The following is a 23814-nucleotide window of genomic DNA, read 5'->3' as shown; positions in this document are numbered from 1 at the left end:
GGAATTCAACCCTATTTTCAGCCCTGGATAGATTAGGCCCTGCCAGAAATGTACCTTTACAAGCAATGAGCTCCCATCCCAGGTTTCACTCAGGCCTGCGCCTTGTTAAAAGATAAGTAAGACAAACCAAGAGGAAGTGACACAAGAACCGGATTTCATCTTCTTTATTTCTCTGATGGAAACATACTGCTATATATTTTGCACAGTTCTGACTATACTGAATTAAGTTAGAAAAATATAATTTTTTAGCCTGAAGAATCTGAGAAAATTGGATTTTTTTAATTTATTTAACAAAATGTATAATTTGCTCATCAAAACATCTAAGTCAGGGATTTTCAACCTGTCTTCAGGACACACCTAGCCAGTCAAGTTTTCAGGATATCCACAATGAATACACATGAGATAAATTTGCATGCACTACCTCCATTGTATGCATATCTATCATGTATATTCATTTTGGACATCCTGAAAACCTGACTAGCTAGGTATATCCCATGGACTGGGTTGAGAACCACTGATCTAAGTGGAGTATAGCAACATATTCAGAAAATCAAAATAATTACTACAACAAAGATACATTGCAATGTCCCAATTCTTCAGGTTGTGCTTATTTGTCATTCTCCCAATTTCATTTGCCTGACCCTTGTGATATTTTTGACAACTAAAGTTAATGTAACTTTGATACAGTCTGCACTCATCAATGGTTTCAGAGACCATCACAGTGTTAGACGATGAAAAGAACTGAAGTTAACCTATCCCTCCAGAACTCAATGACTCATGTTGGACTTTGGTGATCTTTCAGTAGAATCACAATTTTTGCTCTGAAAAGGCACGACTTATCTTGTAAAGCTACTTGGCTCATTTGATTAAAAATCCCCATCCCAGTCTTCTGCCTTTGATGCTAAATATAATCAACCAAAGCCTGTCAACTGGTATGCAGAACCAGTGATTTCTGTTGGATGGGAGGTTAAAAGGGCACCAATGACTCATATTCCCTGGGGGCCCAGATCACTGTCAGTCTATCCCTGAGGTCCTGGTTAGAAATGAGAGTTAAATTTAATTTTCACCTCTAACCACTGAAGTTAAATACTGAAGTAGAGTAGCAAGTTAACTCCTAATTTTATCTTTAAAATTATGCTAAAGTTCTATGCTTATCACTGGATTACCATAGATGGTAGTAATTTTTAGCACAGTAGTTTAAAAAAACACTTGCTAATTTTGCACTTTTTAACACCATTTTTATTGATGTTAATGAAGAAATTTAATATGAGAACTGAACTATATAAAGAAACTGCTTTCTTTGAAAGAGCAACATGATAATTTCTTCTATGAATAAAGTTAGACCAGTTTTTGAAGTAGATGACAACAGGAAAACATCAATACACCCATCCCGTCTTCAGTTATCTCTGTCCACACTGCTAAGGCTATATTGGAGCAGTTATCCGATGACTGTTTATATCACTCTCAGGCTCATTTTTGAAAGAGAAGGACGCCCATCTTTCGACACAAATCGGAAGATGGGCATCCTTCTCATAGGGTCGTCCAAATCGGTGTAATCGAAAGCCAATTTTGGACATCCCCAACTGCTTTCCGTCGCAGGGATAGCCAAAGTTCAAGGGGGCGTATCGGAGGCATAGTGAAGCGGGACTTGGGCGTGCCTAACACATGGACGTCCTCGACCCATAATGGAAAAAAAAGGGTGTCCCTGACGAGCACTTGGACGACTTTACCTGGTTCTATTTTTCTTATGACGAAGGCATATTGCATGCTTATGTTTTGCTTTGAAGATGGCATCTGTTACCTTTGTTCTCGTTATTCAATAAATAAGATTTAACCGTAAATGACCTAGAGATGGGGGTAACTAGTGAGGTAATTAAATTTGTTGATTCAAAGTAGTTAAATCGCGGGAGGATTGTGAAAAATTACAAGAGAACTAAATGAGACTGGGAGACTGGGCATCTAAATGGCAGATGAGGTTTAATGTGAGCAAGTGCAAAGTGATGCACATGGAAAAGAGGAACCCCTTGACTTTATAAAGCCTTATTGACTACGAGGACCCCAGTGACATACTACACTGTTAAATGGGAGAGGAGGAAACATATGAGCTTAAGCAGTAGGGTAAAATGTTTCAATAATTTTTTTTTGTACTGTAATTTTTATTGAAAGTTTTTATAACCTATATAACATCACTCTAGAAAAAAACAAAGTACAACACCAGATTTCCCGTCCCGCATACCCAATCTATCCAGTGTATTAAGCAGATCTGTCCAAGTAAGACTGTATTCTTGGCCAAAAATGGCAAGCCTTTGAACGTGGCTGCCTGAGAGGTGTCAGAACATAAGTAGAACATGTTTAAGTCTTTGATGCCATCTAGTGTTGGATAGCAAATTAATATCCTTCTAGGCTGTGGAAATAACCAAGCGTGCAGCAAAAATACAGCTCTTCAGAAGAAGGCGTAGTTCCAGGTCCATAGCCACATCACCCAGTAAATAATTCAAAAGACATAATTCTCTGGTAAAAGTCATGCCTTTATATTCCTTATGTATAAAGGCCCAAGAAGCTGCTACCTTAGGGCAATCCCACCAAATGTGCAAGAGTGTTCTCACTTGTCCAAACTACTGCCAGCATTTAGAATCTACCTTTAGCTCCCTCTGAAACACAATTGTGGAGTAATATACCAACACATTAATAATTTAAGTCCATTTTCTTTGATCAAAACTGAAGTTGAAAAGGAGTGGGTATTTTTAACCATATCCATTTACTCCTTCTCTGACATAGCAATCTCCAAGACCCTTTCCCACTTCAGCATATATGGTAACTTAAATTTTACAAACTTATAGCTTCTAATTATTTTGTGCAAACTAAAAATCAGTCCCTAACAAGAATCCAGTTGGGAACAGAGGGTCTCCCATGGATTCTTATCCCTAGTAATGGCCATGTTATACAATCCTGTGGTTAGACAACGTTGAACATGAAAAAAACAAAAATTGGAAGTGGATAAACAATACTCCATTCTTAAAGAATCAAATGATTTAAAGCGCCCTTCCTCACATAACTGGCCTCATAACAGAGCTTTCTATCCTCCTATCCCTGAAGAGAAGACTCAAAAGTTGCAACGTCCTCTCCCACCCCCATCACCATGACCTCTAATGCCTCTCCCATTCCCCTGTAATAGTATGAAGCAATAACATTATAAAATGCATTAAGATAGGGTTGGGGATACTGGTAGCCCAAGAAGCTCGCCAGAAACCCCAAAGAATGCCACAAAGGGGCACTTTATCTACATAAACCTGTTCAATCTGAGCAAAAGGTTTTAAGTTGTTCCCTCAATTTCCAATCCCAGATGTGGCATAGCTGTGCTGCTTACATAATATGATCTCAAATCTGGGACACTGTGTCCCCCTAATTATTATAAGTGTCACGTGTCACCCTAGTTATTCTGGGCTGCCTGGCCGCCAAATAATTGTGATAACAGCCTTTGCCATTGCCCCAAGATCTTAGAACTGAGTGGAATCAGTAGTGATTGAAAAAGATATAGAAATCTCAGGAGTATATTTATTTTTTAAATGGCCACCCTACCCAACCAAGCATATTGACCCCTATTCCAGTCTCTAAGGTCAGCCTGAATCTGTCCTACAAGAGGAATATAATTAGCTGCAAATAGTTGATCAATTGAAGGGGTTACTTTCACACCCAAATATTTCAAATGGCAAGTGACCCATTTAAATGGAAAGTTGGTCTTCAAATTCTCTACTAATTCTGAGTCCAATGACAGATTAAGTGCTTCCTGTCACGAACACAGGATGGTGAGCGCTTGGGCCACAGCAGGACCCCAACTGTGGTTGACAAGTCTCCTTGGCTGGTATAAGGCAAGGTGATCCCAGGCAAGAACTAAGACAGGACAAGTTTAAGCAGGACTAGACAAGGCTAGAACTAGACAAAACTAGGTAAGGCTAGGCTAAGCAAGACATCTGGATAAGGCAAGACAGATGAGACAGGAACCAGATCTAGACAAGACAAGGAAAAGCAAGGCAGTGGGACTAGAATTGGAACCCAGACAGGACAAGGCAAAACAAGGAACTGGGCTAAAACTGGGTCCAGACAGGCAAGATAAGGCCAAGGCAAGAACTGGATCTGAATGGGGCAGGACAAGAAAATGAGCAAGACAGATAAGACTAGGACTAGACACTGAAGGCAAAGCAAGGCAAGAAGAAAGGCAAGGACTAGGCAAAGACAGGGCAGGAATAAGAGTCCAAGGCAAGGTAAGACTAGCCAGGTCCAAGGCCAGGCAGTCTGGAGGCAGGGCAGGGCAGGAGCATGGAAGGAACTCTGAGACAAGGCCGGGCTGGAGCTTGGCATGAACTCGGAGACAAGGCAGGGCTGGAGCTCAGCAGGATTGGCAGAAACTCAGAGACAAGGCAGGGCTGGTGCTCAGCAGGACTTCAGAGACAAGTCAGGGCTGGAACTTGGAGACAAAGCAGGGCTGGAGCTTGACAGGAACTTGTAAACATTTCACAGCTGTAGCTTGGCAGGAATTCGGAAACAAGGCGGGGCTGTAGTTTGACAGGAACTCGGAGACAAGGTGGGGCTGGAGCTTGGCAGGAACTCGGAGACAAGGCGGGGCTGGAGTTTGGCAGGAACTCGGAAACAAGGCGGGGCTGAAGCTTGGCAGGAACTCGGAAACAAGGCGGGGCTGAAGCTTGGCAGGAACTCGGAGACAAGGCGGGGCTGGAGCTTGGCAGGAACTCGGAGACAAGGCGGGGCTGGATCTTGGCAGGAACTCGGAGACAAGGCGGGGCTGGAGCTTGGCAGGAACTTGGAGACAAGGTGGGACTGGAGCTTGGCAGGAACTCGGAAGCAAGGCAGGAACTCGGCAGGCTGGATCCAAGGGAAGATCTGAGAAAAAGACAAGGCTGGAACAGGAACAAGGCAGGAGCTGGAACAAGGCAGGAAAAGATCATGGCAGGATCAGAAGACATGGCAGAAGACCTTGAGGCAAGTCCCAAAAGGATCAGTTGTGAAGGTGCTGGAAGATGGCAGGCACCGCCCTCAAATACCCCCAAGACTGGAAGTGGGTCTCTGCAGGCATCCACGGAACTTCAGCGCACTGCTCCTTGAAGGGCAAATCTTCAGCTTGCATGCGCCTTAGAGGGGCCATTGCAGCACAGGAGCAGCTGCCGCCTGAAAGAACGCCATAGAACCGGGCCAAGGATTGACACAACCGAGGTCAAGGTGGGAGTGCATCCAGGGGCCCAGAACAGAAGTCACAGCAGGGCTGTGACACTTCCATTTGTCCATATTAGCTTTAAACCCGGATACGCTCCCATGGAGGGGCATAATCGAACGGGGCGCCCAAGTTTTCATGAGGGCATCCTCACAGGATGGCCCCGCAAAGGGGCAGGGAAACCCATATTATCGAAACAAGATGGGCATCCATCTTTCGTTTCGATAATACGGTCGGGGACACCCAAATCTCAACATTTAGGTCGACCTTAGAGATGGTCAACCAAGTGCATAGCCCCCCAAAACCCACTCCACACTCCCCACAACTGTACACCACTACCATAGCCCTAAGGGGTGAAGGGGGGCACCTACATGTGGGTACAGTGGGTTTGTGGTGGGTTTTGGAGGGCTCACATTTACCACCACAAGTGTAACAGGTAGGGGGGGGATGGGCCTGTGTCCGCCTGCCTGAAGTGCACTGCACCCACTAAAACTGCTCCAGGGACCTGCATACTGCTGTCATGGAGCTGGGTATGACATTTGAGGCTGGCATAGAGGCTGGCAAAAAAAAAAAATGTTAAAGTTTTTTTTTAGGGTGGGAGGGGGTTGGTGACCACTGGGGGAGTAAGGGGAGGTCATCCCCAATTTCCTCTGGTGGTCTTCTGGTCAGTTTGGGCACCTTTTTGAGGCTTGGTCGCAAGAAAAAAATAGACCAAGTAAAGTCGGCCAAGTGCTTGTCAGGGACGCCCTTCTTTTTTCCATTATTGGCCCAGGACGCCCATCTCTTAATCACGCCCCAGTCCCGCCTTCGCTACGGTGCCAACACTCCCCCATGAACTTTGGTCATCCCCATGACGGAAAGCAGTTGAGGACGCCCAAAATTGGATTTCGATTATGCTGATTTGGGCGACCCTGAGAGAAGGACGCCCATCTCCCGATTTGTGTCGGAAGATGGGCGCCCTTCTCTTTCAAAAATAAGCCTGATAGTGTTTCATCTTATAAAATCGGTAGGTAAGGTAGTAAAGGGTTGCGTAAGGGATAATATAACTTCATCCGCAAAAAGTGATATCTTGTGATTGGCCTGTCCAGTTGGGATTCCCTTTATATCCATTAAATTTCAAATACGTTGTGCAAAAGGTTCCATTGCTAAGGCAAAAAGGAATGGCAAGAGGGGACACCCCTCTCTGGATCCCCTCCCGAGAGCAAATGTAGAAATATACCCCCCATTGATTTTTATACAGGCTAAGGGATTAGAATACAGTGTTGTTAACCAGGCACAAAAGCCCTCACACTCCCCAAATTTCCATAGAGTGGCAAACACGAACGGCCAGTGCACCCGATCAAAAACCTTTTCAGCAATGATTGCCAGCAACATGTCTGGTGCCTTCCTGGATCGCACTGACCATACTATATGAAGAATCTGCTTTACATTGTCCATAGTTTGCCGCCCAATCACAAACCTTGCTTGATCAGAATTTATCACCCTTGGCATCATGGCGCCAGCCTATTAGCTAACAATTTAGCCAACATTTTGAGATCTATGTTTATCAAGGAAATGGGGTGATATGACCCATAGATTGTGGTGTCCCTGCCAGGCTTACATAATATAGTTATCCCATCTGTATTGCTCTGTGCCGCAATAGAGCCCCCCTCCCTTAAGGTATTAAAATATTTTGCTAACTCTGGGGCCAACAGGGTCTTATAGGTCTTATAAAAAGCATCAGAAAATACATCCAGCCACGGAGACTTTCCAACTGCAAGGTGTTTGATACCCAGGGCTACTTCACTAGAAGAAATTTCTGAATTAGAACTTGTACCACCTCCCCCAAGTAAGCAGTGATGTCTTTTGCGTATAAATGCTTATACAAATCCAAGAGGCAATCCTGTATTTGCTGCTTCTTATATACTAGGTCTCCCTTGCTGTCTCGGAGTATAAGAATCTGATTTTTTGTTTGTTGTTTCTTGAGTCTGCTTGCTAGCAGTCACCCAGATTTATTACTGTGCTCATAATGTTGTTGTTGGAAACCACCTCAAGGTAAATTCTGTATCTGCCACACTAAGATTATGCAGCTCCATCCTTAGTTTGTCCAACAACTGTCTGTCTGTCCCTCCCTACTCCATCTACCAAACTATTGATATCTCTGTTCAACTTCCTCTATTTGAGTGATCACTGTTTTCCTGCTCTCTTTTTCTTTTTGCAAGGTCCCCATTTAATGAGAACCCCCTTTAAAACCACCTTCAGCCCTTCCCACACAGAATATGCACCTACCTCACCTGTGTAATTAAAGTTGAGATATTGAAGAATTTCCCTCTGCACATCAGCTCTGACCTCCAGGTCTTGCAGTAAACTCTCATTGAGCCTCCAAGAAGCCCTACTCTAAGGCAGAGGCGTAGCCAGGTTTTCACATCAGGGGGAGCAGACTTTTGTAAAATAGGCACCAGTATGAGGCTGAAGGGCCAGGAGAGAGGAAAGGGTTAAAATCCTCATAGGCATATTTGTGTGGTCAGTGATTCAGTTGTTTGGGGGGGCTAAGATGGAGTGAGGTGGGCCTAGAGTGGGGTTGGGGCAGGGCAGAGCTAGGTAAAATCCTTAGGGTGAAGGCAGCACCTATGTCAGCAGCAAAGGGACAGTGAGGACACTTGTGAACACATTAGTGAAAGACCCCCTCACTATGTCTCTGGTGCACCCTGCACTAGTCATTTCCCCCTAGCATCTCCATTACTGAAGGTATTTACACTGAATACACTTCAGGGAATTATGTGCCAAAAACATCCATATACTGTACCACAATAATACTAATTATTAAACAGAATAGTATTTACAGTATTCTGTAAATATATGCAGGTACTTTTAAAACTTGGTTCCCAGTCAGTCCTAGCTCTCTAGTCTAGCATCTTCCTGTTGGCCATGTGAACAGTGATGTTCAGCAGCAATGTAACAGAAATCCTGATGATTTGGCTATCACATTTTTGATAGTTTACCTAATGGCCACCAGGTTTACTGCAGAGTTACAAAACATGTTTGGAATAGGCATTATCTATATTAGATGAATCTAATAGAGAAGTGAGCTGAGAACCAGAGAAGCCAGGGTTCAAATTCCACTGCTTCTCCATTACCTCCTGTACAAACTTAGAGTGTAAGCCTCCAGAGGCAAGAAAATACCTGTTGTAGCTAAATGTAACTTACCTCCAGCTCAACATGTAGAAAATGTGCCATAGAACAGTAGCACTGATTCCTATGATTTAAACAACAAGAACCCTATGTAAGAACAAGTAGCACAACAAACAATACACAGGGTGCTAGAATACCAATGCACCTACCACTGGTACAACAGAACAAGTGGGACTGCTACAGAATTCTACACAGATACTATTTGCCACCTCGGTCACACACCAAATACAGAACAAGGGATCACAAATTAGAAATATAAAGACAAAAACTGAACTGGGAAACCAAAGAAGTCAAACTTGGTATGTACCACAACATAGGAAAAATAAAAGAAATGCATTTCCTCTTATACTGAAAAAAAATACAAAAACATCCATGATGCACATTTCCCAAAACTAACGTATTCCACCAAATAAATTCAGATAAAACACTTTTTTTCTACCTTTGTTGCCTGGGTACTTTATTTTTCCAAGCATATTGTTTCCAGTTTCTTCTTTTCTGTTTTCCTGCATGTCTTCTGCTCTATTTCCAATAAGTGAAGTCCATTTGTCCTTTCTCCACGTTACTCTTATCGTTTCCTATTCCCTCACCATATCTCTGTGATATATTTCCTCTCTCTCTCTCTGTTTTCTGTCTCTCCCCTCAAATTTCACCTTCTTGCTGTTCAGTCCTCCACCTATATTTCATTTGCCAGTACCTATCAACTTTCCATGTCCTCCTCTCCCCCCTACATCTCCTGTGTCACTCCATCCCTGGCCACATTCCCTTCTCTTTCACCTACTCCTCCTCATTAGTACAATTCTTCCCTCTGTACTTACTATCCTCCTCTCGCACTCCTCTCCTTGAGATCCCCCATGGTCTCTCCCACATGGTTCCACCATGCCAAGTATCTCCCCCTCCCTCTCCGTTCTTACACCCTTGTACCCCAGCATCCCTGTCCCTCCCTTCTCTTCCACCCCTATGGTCCAGCAATTCCCTTTCTCCTCCCCCCTTCCTCCCTATGGTCCAGCAACTCCCTATCCCTTCTTCCTTTCCCTCCACCCCTATGGTCCAGTAACTCCCTATCCCCTCTACACCTATGGTCAAGCAACTTTCTGTCCTCTCTCTGCCCCTCCACCTTTATGGTCCAGCAATTCTCTGTCCTCTCTTCCTTTCCCCACCTCTATGCTGCAGCAACTCCATGTCCTCTCTCTCTTCCCCCCCCCCCCCCCCCCCCCACTTATGGTCCAGCAGCTCCCTGTCCCCTCTCTCTCTCTCTCCCTTTCCCACACCTCAAAGCGAAGCTTCAGTTTTCAGCAGGACAGCAGCTCGGAGAGGAGAGCCTACTCAGGAAATCCAGCCTGGTGCCAAGAGAAGTGGCTACACATATCCCAGTGCCATGCGCCTTTCCAGGTTGTGTAAATGGCAAACTGCACAGTAAAAATAAAAGCCTGCTAAGCATGGTTTAGCCCCTACACAACCCAGGAAGGAGCACTGCATCAAGGTTTGTGTACCTGCATCTCCTGTGAGTCCAGCATCTCTTCCCTTCTCCTACTTACTCTCTCCATCCGCCTTTGGCCTTCCATCTTCTTCCACTCTCCCTGGTCCCCTCACCTGTAGTCTGGCATCTCTCCTATCCCCCTACCCCTGCAGATCTAGCACTTGTCCCCTTCCCTCCCTCTTTCTCCCCACCCCCATGGGTTCAGCACATCTCCCTTCTCCCCAATGAGTCCAGGACCTTTCCCTCTTCTACCCTAAGTCCCCCTGGAGTCCAGAACCTCTCCTTCTGCCCTCAGCCCATGAGTCCAGCAACTCTTCATCTTGTTCCCTGAGCCCCCCATAAGTCCAGCAACTCTTTCTCTCATTCCCTCAGCCTCTCCTGAATCCAGCAACTTTCTCTTTATCCCTCAGCCCCCCCCCCCCCCCGTGAGTCCAGCACCACTTTTCTCTTTCTCTCTCACTTTTTTCTAGCCCTCTTTTGAGACCAGCACTGCTCCTATTTCCCTCAATCCCTATCCTGAGTCCAGCACCTTCTTCTTCCCTCAACCCCCCCCCCCCCTTCTCACCTTCCCAAGTCCAGCACCTCTTTGTGTATCTGTGTATCTGAACATCTGACTATGAGTAAATTATCTATATGTATGCAATAAAGGAAACTTCAGAAAATAAAGAGACTTCAGGTATGTGCTGGTGTGCCAAGGTTATACTTCAAGATATTGAGACTTTACAGTTAACAAGTCTTAAGAGGCTTGACAGTAAAAAACCAAAGTAAAAACTAAATAGTTATTGAAGGAAATGAAGAAAGTTTCAGCAGGACAAGCGTGCCTTTAAAAGAGCCATCTGAACTGCATTTAATCAAACCAAGAAAGTTAAGCTTGTGAAGAGGCAAATTCATGTAAGTTAATCAAACCAGGAATGAAAGGGTAAATGAAGTAAAAACCAGACGTTCTGGATGTTAACCGGTCTGCACACAAGCAAGCTTTTAGCTAAGAAAAGCAATGTTTGGAACAGTTTAAATGCATTTATCAAAAGAGTTAAGTTTGTGAAGAGGCAGATTTGTGTAAGTTAATCAAACCAGAAAGGAAAAATGAATCAAGTAACTCTGCTTGTATTATTCTGGATATTAACTGATCTGCATTCAAGTGAACTTGTAGCTAAGAAAAGCAATGTTTGGGACTGTTTACGTGCATTTATCAGAAAAACTTAAGTTTATGAAAAAACCCCCAGAAGATTTGTGGAAGTTTAAAACCAAAATCATTGAAGAAAGGAATCTCTGGTTTATATGGCTGGTTATATTGCACATACTAGATGAGAACCAGAAAGGGAAAGGGAAAACAAAGGAAAAGAGGAAAAAGGTGATGGAAGGGTGACAAATGGGATAGAGGAGAGCTGATAAACCTGTGTGTACATTAATCGGCAAGAATTGATGGGGGGAGGGGGTATAGAGGGGTTTAGAGTTGGATCTGTTTAAGGAACTTGCCAACGCACGCCATGCACAGAGCTGATGTTGGATATAATCTAGCATGGAAAGTATGGAATTTGAGGTAAATTGTCATTGTAGGAATGTCGCGCAAAATTGTGGGTGGTCAGATATAACTAATGAGAGGTGGGGTCGGGTTTGAATGTTAATAGTGGGAAAATAGATGGTTTCATTGGGTTACATAGAAGTTGTGTCTAAGTTTAAATCCCACTAATAAAATGTTAAAACAACATTAGTGGGGGGTGGGGTGGGGTTAAAATGTTAAAAGTTTGGTGACAGATTGTAACAAATAGAATTCACAGAATATCTTTTTCATATTTTCGCTTATATCTGTTTACTTTGTGGAATGTGTATTATCTGAATTTTTGGATTGTCATCAATAAAAATGTTGAAATAAAAAAAAAAACCAAAATCATTGAGAGACTGTGCTAGCACTGAGCACATTTCTAAGAGCAATTAAGTCAAGTACCTTCCTTTTGTCTTTCAAGCACCTTTCCCTGCTCAAGAGCAACCCCTCCCCTCTGGGTCATCAGCAATCAAAGGTAGCCAGAGAAGTCAGGAGGAAAACTGTTTTTGTATTGGCAATCTATGAAGATTTTAACATTTTAAGCAAGCAAAAGAAGGATTAAGAAATGAAATTAGCTTAAAGTGACTGTTGCAGAATTGATCAGAAACTTTCAAGCAGGATATCAGAGTGAGATGGAATCTTCCAACTTGACTTCTTTGTGTTGCATTTGTCACACCTCTGTGCTAATTACCTTGAAGGTGCTCTGAAGTTCCCCTCCCTTCTTCCTCCAGCCAAAGCCAGAAATCTGAGCCCTGAAGATCCTCTGGGCAAGGAGGGTGGGAAGCAATTAGTTGCTAAGAAACTGATTGAGGGAGGATCCTGACTCAGAGCTACTCTCCCCCCTCCCATCTCCTCTGCTCATTATCTTATCACTGAAACCTGATCCAGGGCTAGATGCACTAAACCTTAACGACTACTCTCCTAGCCAAATTCAAGCAGGAAATAGCAATAGGCAAAAACATCTGCCTCCTCCTCCAATTCGATATGTCTAGTGCATTCGACATGGTAAACCATAATATATTAATAAGATTACTAGATAAGTTCGGGATTGGTGGAAACATACTTAGCTGGATCAAGGGTTTCCTAACCACAAGAACATATCAAGTAAAATCAAACTCAAACATATCATCACCATGGAAAGCAGACTGCGGAGTACCACAAGGATCACAGCTATCACCGATCCTCTTCAACCTAATGATGACCCCACTAGCCAAGTCCTTATCCAACCAAGGCCTTAACCCTTTCATCTATGCAGACGATGTCACAATATTCATTTCTTACAAATCTAAACTGACAGAAATCACCAACGAAATGAAGATCAGCTTGAACATCATGGACTCTTGGGCAAATGCATTTCAACTAAAACTAAACAAAGAAAAAACACAGTCTCATCCTCTCATCCCTACACAGCGCGGATAATCCCACAATTATCAACACCCCAGATTACACCCTCCCTATCTCAGACAGCCTGAAATTCCTTGGCGTTACAGTGGACCGCAACTTAACACTAGAGAGCCAAGTGACATCCACAACAAAGAAAATGTTCCACTCAACGTGGAAACTCAAACGCGTGAAATAATTCTTCCCCAGGGGAACATTTTGCAACCTGATACAATCAATGGTACTAAGCCATGTAGACTACTGCAATGGAATTTATGCGGGATGCAAAGAACAAACCTTAAAGAAACTTCAGACCGCTCAAAACACGGCAGCTAGGCTTATCTTCAGAAAAAAGCGATTTGAGAGTGCAAAACCCCTTCACGAAAAACTACACTGGCTTCCAATCAAAGAACGCATTGCTTTCAAAATCTGCACTCTGGTTCACAAAATTATCTGCGTTGAAGCTCCGGGATACATGACAGACCTGATCGACCTACCAACTAGAAACTTATCCGAATCAACACGAACGTACCTAAATCTGCACTACCCAAGCTGCAAAGGACTCAAATACAAATCAACTTACGCATCCAGTTTTTCCTACATAAGCACACAACTGTGGAACGCATTACCAAAAGCCTTGAAAACTACGAACTACCACCTAAACTTCCGGAAAACACTAAAAACTAACATGTTTAAAAAGGCGTACCCTACCGATCCAACATAAATGCCTGATCTCTGCAACACAACAAAACTAAAGAACGTATTGGACATAACACAACTCTTCCATTGTACGATTCCCTAGTGTGGCTGGGCCACATGAACTTTATCTTACCACAACATCACTTTGTATTTGTTTACACCGGAGTCTGTAATGCCTCTCCGGTATTATGTAAGCCACATTGAGCCTACAAATAGGTGGGAAAATGTGGGATATAAATGTAACAAATAAATAAATAAAATGTAACTTTCTACAAAACATGAAGTGAAGATGTGATTCCATGAGCCCCAATGAAAGGAGAGTTTAATTTTACTTCCATTTAATTTCAATATATTCCATCAACTTTATAACACCTGTTATAACAACAGTTAAGATGAACCTGTCAAGAAACAGGATATCCTCACTGAAATTTCATCTGTATTGTTTAGAGCAGTGTAGAAAAAAAATAGAGTTTTTAACTGCTGTTTCTACCAGCTACACTAATTTTTTAAGCTGTTGTAGTGATACTCAATTTTTATTTCATATAATGAGCTAGATAGGCTCACTCACCCTGACTGTGTTCTATTTTTATCTAACTTCCTTGTCTGATACAGTCTTCCGTTCTCAATCTAGCCTTCTCCTCCCCTTCCATCCCTCAAACCTGCTTTCTCTAGTAGCCCCTCCCTTCTGCTGTTTCCCTGCAGCGATAACAGGCTGCCTGAGCCGGTGCGGAATGCTTCTCTTTGCCACGTCCCACCCTCCCGTACACAGTTGTGTCAGAGGAGCAGGGGCGGAGCAGAAGGAAGCATCAGACCGGCTCACTCAGGCAGCCTGTGATCGCTGCAGGGAAACAGCAGCAGGGAGGGGCTGCTAGAGAAAGCAGGTTTGAGGAGCCGAGGGGGAGGGGGAAAAGAAAGCAAAAGTGCTGGTGTTAGTCTGCTAGGCTCGGGCGGGGGGAGTGTTTGAGGAGAGGAAAGAAGAGGTACTGTCATTTTGGTATCATATCACCCCTGTTTCTCCTTTCCTCCAAGGTATACATGTTCAGGTCAGCAAGTCTCTCCTTGTACGGTTTGCAACGCAAATCCCATACCATTTTCATAGCTTTTCTTTGCACCACTTCCAGTCTTTTTACATCTTTAGCAAGATACGGCCTCCAAAACTGAACACAATACTCCAAGTGGGGCCTCACCAACGACTTGTAGAGGGGCATCAACACCTCCTTTCTTCTGCTGGTTATGCCCCTCTCTACGCAGCCTAGCATCCTTCTGGCCACGGCCGTCGCCTTGTTGCATTGCTTCTTCACCTTCAGATCCTCCGACACCAACACCCCAAGGTCTCTGTCCTGAGTCGAGCTTACTAATCTCTCCCCTCCTATCCGGTATCTCTCTTTTGGGTTTCTGCACCCCAAGTGTATCACTCTACACTTCTTGGCATTAAATTTTAACTATTGTTAATCACACAGTACTCCACTACAAAATTCAAACAAACATGAGTACATTTATTGTTGCCCTTATATATGCATACATTGTTCACAATAGCCCTCAGTTCCCATGTAACTCTCTTCCACGTGCCTTTCATAACTTAGATGGCCAACACTCCCCTTGTGGGAAATGTGTTTATTGTAAATACTCAGTTACTACCAAGTGGGTTTTAATACCGGGGTCTACAAAAAAATGTTTTTGCAAGGCAATATATCATGTAATAGTGAAAGAGTTGTGTACTGCATCACATGTCCGTGCTCGCTATACTACATTGGTCACACTAAGTGACAATTAAAACATAGATTGGCTGAGCACATTAGTAATCTTAGAATTCATAAAAAAGAAGCACCCTTGGTAGCCCATTGGACTACACAAAACCACGCGATAGAGGATTTAAAGTGTTTAGTATTAGTGCAAGTCGCCCCTTTGGAATTGTTGGACTTAAATAACAGTAATGAATACATCTTAATATTATCAAAAGTCAAGGGAACACATCAGAGTTGAAACTTAAGAGCAAGTATTGTAATGTAATTTTATTGATGTGTAGTGTGTGATGAACAATATATGAGAGTGGTTTGGCTGTGTAGATGATGCTGTGAAAGGCACGTGGAAGAGAGTTACATGGGAACCGAGGGTTATTGTGAACAATGTATGCATATATATGGGCAACAATAAATGTATTCATATTTGTTTGAATTTTGTAGTGGAGTACTGTGTGATTAACAATAGATATTGATTGTACTCTAATATAAAGCTATATACCCCTGTGTGAACAGGATTAAATTTTAACTGCCATACCCTCGACCATTCTTCTAATGTTTGGAGATCCCGTCTCATCGTTTCTACTCCCTCCAGGATATCCACTCTATTGGCTATTTTCGTGTCATCCGCAAAAAGGCACATCTTTCCTTCCAACCCTTCAGCAATATCTCCCACAAATATATTAAACAGAATAGGCCCTGGCACTGACCTATGAGGAACTCCACTGCTCACCTTCCTTTCCTCTGAGCGGATTCCATTTACTGCCACCTGTCAGTCAACCAGTTTCTTATCCAGTTCACCACTTTTGGTCCTAAGTTCAACCCTTTCAGCTTATTCACGAGTCTTGTGTGGGGGACCGTATCAAAGGCTTTGCTGAAGTCCAAGTAGATTACATCTAGCGCACATCCCTTATCCAGTTCTTTGGTCACCCAGTCAAAAAAGTCAATAAGATTTGTTTGGCAGGATTTTCCTTTGGTAAAGCCATGTTGCCTCGGGTCCTGTAACCCGTCGGTTTCTAGAAAGTTAACTATCCTTTCTTTCAGCAGCAACTCCATTATTTTTACTACCACCGATGTGAGAAGTACCGGTCTGTAGTTTCCCACTTCTTCCCTGTCTCCACTTTTGTGAAGAGGGACCACATCCGCTCGTCTCCAATCTTGTGGAACCTCTCCCATCTCTAAAGATCTATTAAATATATCTTTAAGAGGTCCCGTCAGGACCTCTCTGAGCTCCTTCAGTATCCTGGGATGTATCCCATCAGGCCCCATAGCTTTGTTCACCTTCAGATTCTCCAGCTGTTTATAAACTCTTTCTTCCATTAACGGTGCAATATCCACTCCATTCCCAGATGTTCCCTTGGCAGCCAACTGTGGTCCTTCTCCAGGATTTTCCTCCGTGAACACCGAAGAGAAATAATTGTTTAGCACGTTCGCTTTATCTTCATCACTGTCCACATAGCCATTCTTATTATCTTTCAGTCTCGCAATTCCATTCTTATCTCTTCTCCTTTCTCCAATATATCTGAAAAAGTCTTGTCACCTCTCTTTACATCTTTACACATTTTTTCTTCTGCTCACGCTTTCACTAGCCGTATTTTCCTCTTCGCTTCTTTCAGTTTAATCCGATAATCTTTTCCGTGATCCTCTCATTGCGTTCTTTTGTATTTCTTGAACAAAGCCTCTTTTGCTCTTACTTTTTCAGCTACTTGTTTGGAGAACCATATAGGCTTTCTGCTTCTCTTGTTTTTGTTTACTTTCCTCACAAAAAGATCAGTCGCCATGTATATAGCAGCCTTTAGCTTGGACCACTGTTTTTCCACTTCTCCTACGCCTTCCCACGCCAACAGCTCCTTCTTCAAGTATTCCTCTATTTTATCAAAATCAGTACGTCTGAAATCCAGTACTTTGAGTTTTGTGCGTCCGCACTCCGCTTTTGCTCTTATATCAAACCATACGGTGTGATGATCACTATTACATAGGTGGGCACCCACCCAGATATCTGAAACACTACCTCCATTAGAGAGCACTAGATCCAGCATCGACCCTTCCCTTGTGGGTTCCGTCACCATTTGTCTGAGCAAGGCACTTTGACAGGCATCCACAATCTCCCTACTTCTTTCCGATTCCACAGATGGGATGTTCCAATCCACGTCAGACAAATTGAAATTTCCTAACAGTAGCACCTCCCCTTTCATACCAATCTTTTGAATATCTTCTATCACTACTACTACTACTACTATTAAACATTTCTATAGCGCTACTAGACTTACACAGCGCTGTACAAATTAACATGAAAAGACAGTCCCTGCTCAACAGAGCTTACAATCTAAATTGGACAGACGAACAGACAGCTAGGGGTGGGGAAATTGCAGTGGTAGGGGTGATAAGTGAGGGTGTTGAGTAAGAGAGTCATGGTTAGGAGTCGAAAGCAGTAGCAAAGAGGTGGGCTTTAAGCCTAGACTTGAAGACAGCCAGAGACTGAGCCTGACGTACTGGCTCAGGGAGTCTATTCCAAGCATAGGGAGCAGCGAGATAGAAGGAACGGAGCCGGGAGTTAGCAGTGGGGGAGAAGGGGGACGACAGGAGACATTTACCCAGCGGAGTTCACGGGGAGGAGTGTAGGGAGAGATGAGAGCAGAAAGGTACTGAGGAGCTGCGGAGTGGATGCACTTGTAGGTCAAAAGGAGAAGTTTGAACCGTATGCGGAAGCGGATAGGGAGCCAGTGAAGCGACAGATCCTTGTCTTACTTTTTCGTTTGTGCAGGAGGTCTGTAGATAACTCCCATGTGGATACAGGTTCCGTCTTCTCTTTCCAGGACGATCCATAAAGCTTCTTCTTTTCCCCAGGTTCCCCGCATTTCAGTTGCTCTGATATTTTCTCTCACATACAGAGCCACTCCTCCACCTCTTCGGCCCTCTCTATCCTTCCTAAAAAGATTATAGCCCGGTACGGTCACATCCCATTCATGAGAATCATTGAACCATGTCTCCGTAATAGCAACAATATCCAAGTTTTCTTCAAACATCAGGGCTTGCAAGTCTTGAACCTTTTTACTTAGACTACGAGCATTCGTGCACATAGCTTTCCATGTGCTTAGTGAGTTTGGGTGGTTTTTTAATATTTGCATGACCTTTCCCTCTGCCATCATGTTTATTCTGGAGGTGACTTTCCGAAATCCCCTGTTTCCTTTTGTCACCCCCACCCTCTAGTTTAAATTTCTAGAAACATACTGTCTGAATTTCTCCCCAAGGATCCTTTATCCCATCATTACAGTACAGCCTGTTCTTTTTCCACATATTACCCCATTCTCCTATGTATCTAAAACCTTCTTTACACCAAGACTTAAGCCACTTATTGAATTCCTCTGTTTTGCGTAGTCTTTCCTCTCCCCTCCCCAATGTAGGAATTACTTCACAAAAAGCCACAGTCCGAACCAAAGATTTCAGTCCCCAAACTTCTGGAACGCTCTCTGTGCTGTAAACTTGCTATTGTTGGCCAGGTCATTTGTCGCCAGATGAATTACATCATCAGCGTTAGAAGCCTCGCTCTCTTCTCAGATCACTTTCAGTATTTGGTCTGTACATCTTGTAGCTGAAGATCCTGGAAGACATTTCACTACGTTGGAACCCCTGAACTGTGCTCCTAAGTTAATGCCTCTGATAATGGAGTCTCCGAGCAGCAATAATGTTCTGCTTTTCACAATTCTGTCATTAGTTGGGGGAGGTTTCTGGGTTGTGCTATTTTCATTGCCTCTGGTTCTACCACAGTACTTCTTTTTTCGCTATCATAATGATGCAACGCTGCAAAAGAATTTCACAAGGGCAAAGCTTGGAAGGGCGAGTGTTTCTGTGTCACAGATCTTAGTCTACCAGAGCCTACTGTGAACCATCTATTCCTCTGATGTTTCATTCTCTGAGGCAGTGGTGGTGGTAAATTAGCTAGGAAATGAGTAATCCTGGACACTTCTTTAATTGTAGTCATAATGATGTGATTCACAAGTGTGAAAAGGTGAACTATGAGAGGGAATAACAAGAATTAGGATTCACCAATTAAGTGTAATGAAGATACTTGTCCTTTGATTGCCCTATATAAAGGGAGTTTGCCTAGGGGTGGGTGGGACAAGGACACAGGTGACCTCAGTTACCAATCAAACCAAGTCTGAAAATGCCCAGCGCAGCTCTCAGCTCACAAGGTAAACTTAGGTTCTACTACCCAGCTCAAAACAAAATTGCCCCTCCTCCAGAGCTATGAGTCACCAGATGCTATGTAACCAAAATTGATTGAATTAAGTCTCTGGCAGTGTAGATTCAACACACAATTCTAATTTTTTTTTTTGTTACATTTGTACCCCGCGCTTTCCCACTCATGGCAGGCTCAATGCGGCTTACATGGGGCAATGGAGGGGTGACTTGCCCAGAGTCACAAGGAGCTGCCTGTGGTTGGGAGGCAGGGATAGTGCTGGGCAGACTTATACGGTCTGTGCCAGAGCCGGTGGTGGGAGGCGGGGATAGTGCTGGGCAGACTTATACGGTCTGTGCCAGAGCCAGTGGTGGGAGGCAGGGATAGTGCTGGGCAGACTTATATGGTCTGTGCCCTGAAGAGCACAGGTACAAATCAAAGTAGGGTATATACAAAAAGTAGCACACATGAGTTGTCTTGTTGGGCAGACTGGATGGACCGTGCAGGTCTTTTTTCTGCCGTCATCTACTATATTACTATCCATCCCACTCGCAGAAAACAATATCATACCCATCCTACAGAATCACCAAAGACTGATTCGACACTCCACACCTCACCAAACTGACAATTACCAAAATAAAGGAAGAATACCTACATGCGGACAACATCAACAAAACGGAAAGAAAGGTCATAACAAACACACACTAATTCTAATGAAAAAGGACACCAGATTCAATGTCACCAGATTAAGTCACAGGTTTAAAACACAGCTCCAATAAAAACACCTTTAAGACAATTCCAGCATAAAAAGATGAAATCACTAACACAGATATTCAAAATACAATTCTCTAAAATCCCTTTAAGACAATACCAGCATAAAAATATAAAATCACAGTGCAATATAGGCAATAGGATAGAGACAGATAAGGAACTTATAGAGGTCAGACCCTGCAAGTGAAAGGACAGGGTTTTTTTTGTTTTGTTTTTTGTGTTAATAGGATAGAATAAAAAGAGGGTGAAATAGAATAAAGGAGTCAATAGTTTATCAGGAAGATATTAAGGGCAGGACACATGGATTACTATGGGGGCAATTCCATAAATTAGCATCTTCTTATAGGTGCCCCAATGCAGCATGGGGAGTGTCTAAGTTTTAACGATTTTTATTCAGGATCAAAAGAACTATACAGCAAACTGCTGAACAATAGAACAGAATAAAATCTGTAGTAAAGTATATGATAACAAACAGTGATATGAGTAAACAAAACACCATATTGCATCAAAAACAAAAAGAACTTATGATTTCAATTTTTATGAACAACCCGCTACCACCTATCTCTATTATGATGGCCTGTTGTCTGGATTCTTATGACTCCAGGCCATCATATAAGGCATAAATGTACCTAGTTTTTCCTTACCCCCCCCCCCCCCACACACACACACACACACCTTCTTCCCTCCCCCAGCGTGGAGTGTCTATGCTAAACCAGCATGGGTCAACTTACTGAAAAAGAAAAGCATTTTAAGCTGCTCTGCAGCCATCATGGAAGCAGAAAGGATCAATTGCATTATCAGAGGGTGACAGGAGGAGGAGGCGTGGAGGTTCTGCTGGCATGGATCTAGAAGGATTTGTAGCAGTGTTTGGCTTACATAGTTAAAGAACGAAGACAGCAGCCATAGATCATTTGTCACATCATATCCTGTCCACAGTGGAACTGGTTGATAGAGGAAGAAGATGGCTTGTAATAAATGAAACTCTGAGTTCCCATCCCATCCATTAACCATTTGTCAGGGCCATTCTTAAAAGAGGCAAGAACTGCAAACCCTTCCATAGAACTCCCTCCACCCCATCCCTGCTTCAGTCTCTAGTTGGTCCATGTCTTTTTTTAGAAAGCATCTGGCTGGCCCTTGATATAAAAAAAAGAGTTGGGAACCACTGCTGTAAACTTAGGGAACAAACGTGGTATGTTTTGGAAAGATCTGCAATATACGTCCTGTGGCCGAGGCTGTCACTATGATTGTGGAACATGAGGAGGTGATTAAAGACAATTATTTTGCAGTAAATTATAAACTATGAAGAGCAAATATGAGAAAGTCAGTTACACTGTTATCTACAAAACAGAGCAGGAGCTCAGGACTGATTAGTCTGTCCTGAAAAAAATCAAGCCTATTGGTCAACCTATTAATTATTATATTGAAACAGTGCTTTTAATTTACAATTAAGGTCAGAGAGCAGCATGGCTTCATTTTAAGCTACATATTAATGTGCAACTGCACAAGATCACTTTAAATTGGAAAATCGGTAGCCTTGAACTCATGAAAGACCCCAACTGCTTCAGTATATGGAGAATAAACCTCTCTAACATTTCTCTAAAGAGCAAGGAAGAATAGTTACAAGATAGGTGTCTACCAGCATACTTGGAGCCAGTGGAGAGCAGAAACTACTCAGGTGGTTTATTTTGCAGTATAGTTAAATGTTTTACTTCATGTCTGCAGGAGATTTGGAGAAGGAGAAAAGAAGACTCCAGAACATTCTAGCAACTGGGAAGGACGTTCCAGAACCAAAGCGGGTACCACGACAGCCTACTCCCACTGAAGAGGAGATGCCGGAGATAGACAGATTTGATGAACGTAAGTTGAGGGCATTGGTGCTTTGAGGTTTTCATGGCAGAACATGACAGTTTGGGACAAATGAGAGGCAGTGATCTGCGACTCTATGACCAATAGCAATGACAGCAGACCACCAGATGATCACAAAGCAGTGATGGTATAAAGGCATTAATGCACAACAAAATCACAATACCCGACATAGCTACGTTTCACCTACAAGGCTGTGTGTCAGGGACAATTGTTGACCAGACATAAAACAATTAAATCAATAAATAAATTAATATACTAATCATTCATATAAAAACAAAAATCAATGAACTAATATAAAAAACTGATATAAAAATATTTTAACAATTAATTCAAAATTCATTCATAATGGTGACAGTAAAGAACATAAATAAAAACATGCAGTGTCTTCACAGAAATAGGAACAGAAAAAGTGATCCTAAATACATCAATCAACTGAATGAAAATTCAGTGCCCTCCTAGTTCAATATTGTACATGATGATTTGTATGCAGTGACATATATGGAGGTACAGTGTTCTCAGTGTGCACAGATGTGTAAATAGCACTGGACTGGCATCAGAAAAATATCCAGACAAGGTTCCTCCCTGAACTCAGTTTAAAGTGGCACATACCAAGAGGGGAAAAGAGCAAAATGCTCTTCCCTCTAGCATGGAAGGGTATATCTATGGGTGTAGTTTGACTGTTTCATGGGGGGGGGGGGGGGGGAGAGAAGGGTGTGGCTTGACACATTGGCATATTCATTTGCATACATACATCTCATACATACTCATTATAATTAGTCAAAAAATATATATACACACACCCCAGACTAAAACGACCCCCCCCCCCCCGTTTACTAAGCTGCGTGGCAATGCCGACACAGCCCATTGTCGGCATTAGCGTGTGGCTTAATAAACAGGAGGGTGAATGTGAAGCCAGCATATCAAAACAATGAAGATTTTTTTTAACTGAAATGAGCCAGCACCATGGGAAATTTCTTTCATTATGCCCCTCTCACATTCCCACAAATTAGCAAGGGAAGAGTGCACTTTCCCTAGGCCTGACACCAGCACCCTCTCTGTTCGTCATCTCCAAATCCCAGTTCTTTCTCCTTCCTTACCAGAAACTTCCTATACTGTGCCACATGGATAGAAAAAAATACCCCTCCCCCCAAATAAGCAGCACTTTTTTTCTGGGGCCATCCACAGGCAGCACTTTTTCATCCTCCCCCCACCTCTTACAGGCAGCACTTTATTTCTAGCCCTTCTTCCTCAGAGGCAGCATTTACCTGCCCCCCCCCCCCCCAGCAAAACTTTTTTCCTCTTGGCCCCCTCCAGTGACAGCACTTACCCCCAGGGGCAGCTCACAGCAGTCTCTTGCCTGAAGCAAGGGATGAGGTGCTAACCCCCCCCCAAGGCACCCAAAAGAAAGGACCCCCCGAAAAACTCTAATTAGGAAGGAGGATGAGTAAGTCCCCTCACTCTAAAGACTAGTCAGGCAGTTGCCCCAGGAAAAATAGAATGCAATTTATATTCCCAAGCTACACAAAAAAAAACTGCCAACATTGGCTATACTTAACAACAATTATTTGAATTAAATTATGTTGCCTGAAACTGTAAAATAGAAAAAATACTGATCCCTGACTCTTCATTGTCACAGCATTAAATGCAGGGCTTTTATTATGCTGGTACGCACCGGTACAGCGTACCGGCACCTTTTTTTTCCCCGGCGAGTCCTGCACCCTTCCTGGTCCCCTCTTCCCTGTGACCCTCCTTAATTTTTTTTAG

At 43.1% G+C, this 23814-nt stretch overlaps 1 protein-coding gene across 2 annotated transcripts in view; it reads left to right on the top strand.

The window, feature by feature from the left end:
• Positions 1–23814, top strand: part of C1H22orf23 (chromosome 1 C22orf23 homolog) — a 137922-nt gene that overhangs the window by 44489 nt on the left and 69619 nt on the right. For both annotated transcript variants that reach the window (XM_030208181.1, XM_030208172.1), the window contains exon 5: positions 21907–22041. In XM_030208181.1, coding sequence (XP_030064041.1) covers positions 21907–22041 — 135 coding nt within the window. The remainder of the gene's footprint in view (positions 1–21906; positions 22042–23814) is intronic.

Source organism: Microcaecilia unicolor, chromosome 1, assembly GCF_901765095.1.
Source record: "Microcaecilia unicolor chromosome 1, aMicUni1.1, whole genome shotgun sequence".
Classification (NCBI taxonomy): Eukaryota; Metazoa; Chordata; class Amphibia; order Gymnophiona; family Siphonopidae; genus Microcaecilia; species Microcaecilia unicolor.
This window is presented reverse-complemented; position numbering and strand designations above follow the sequence as displayed.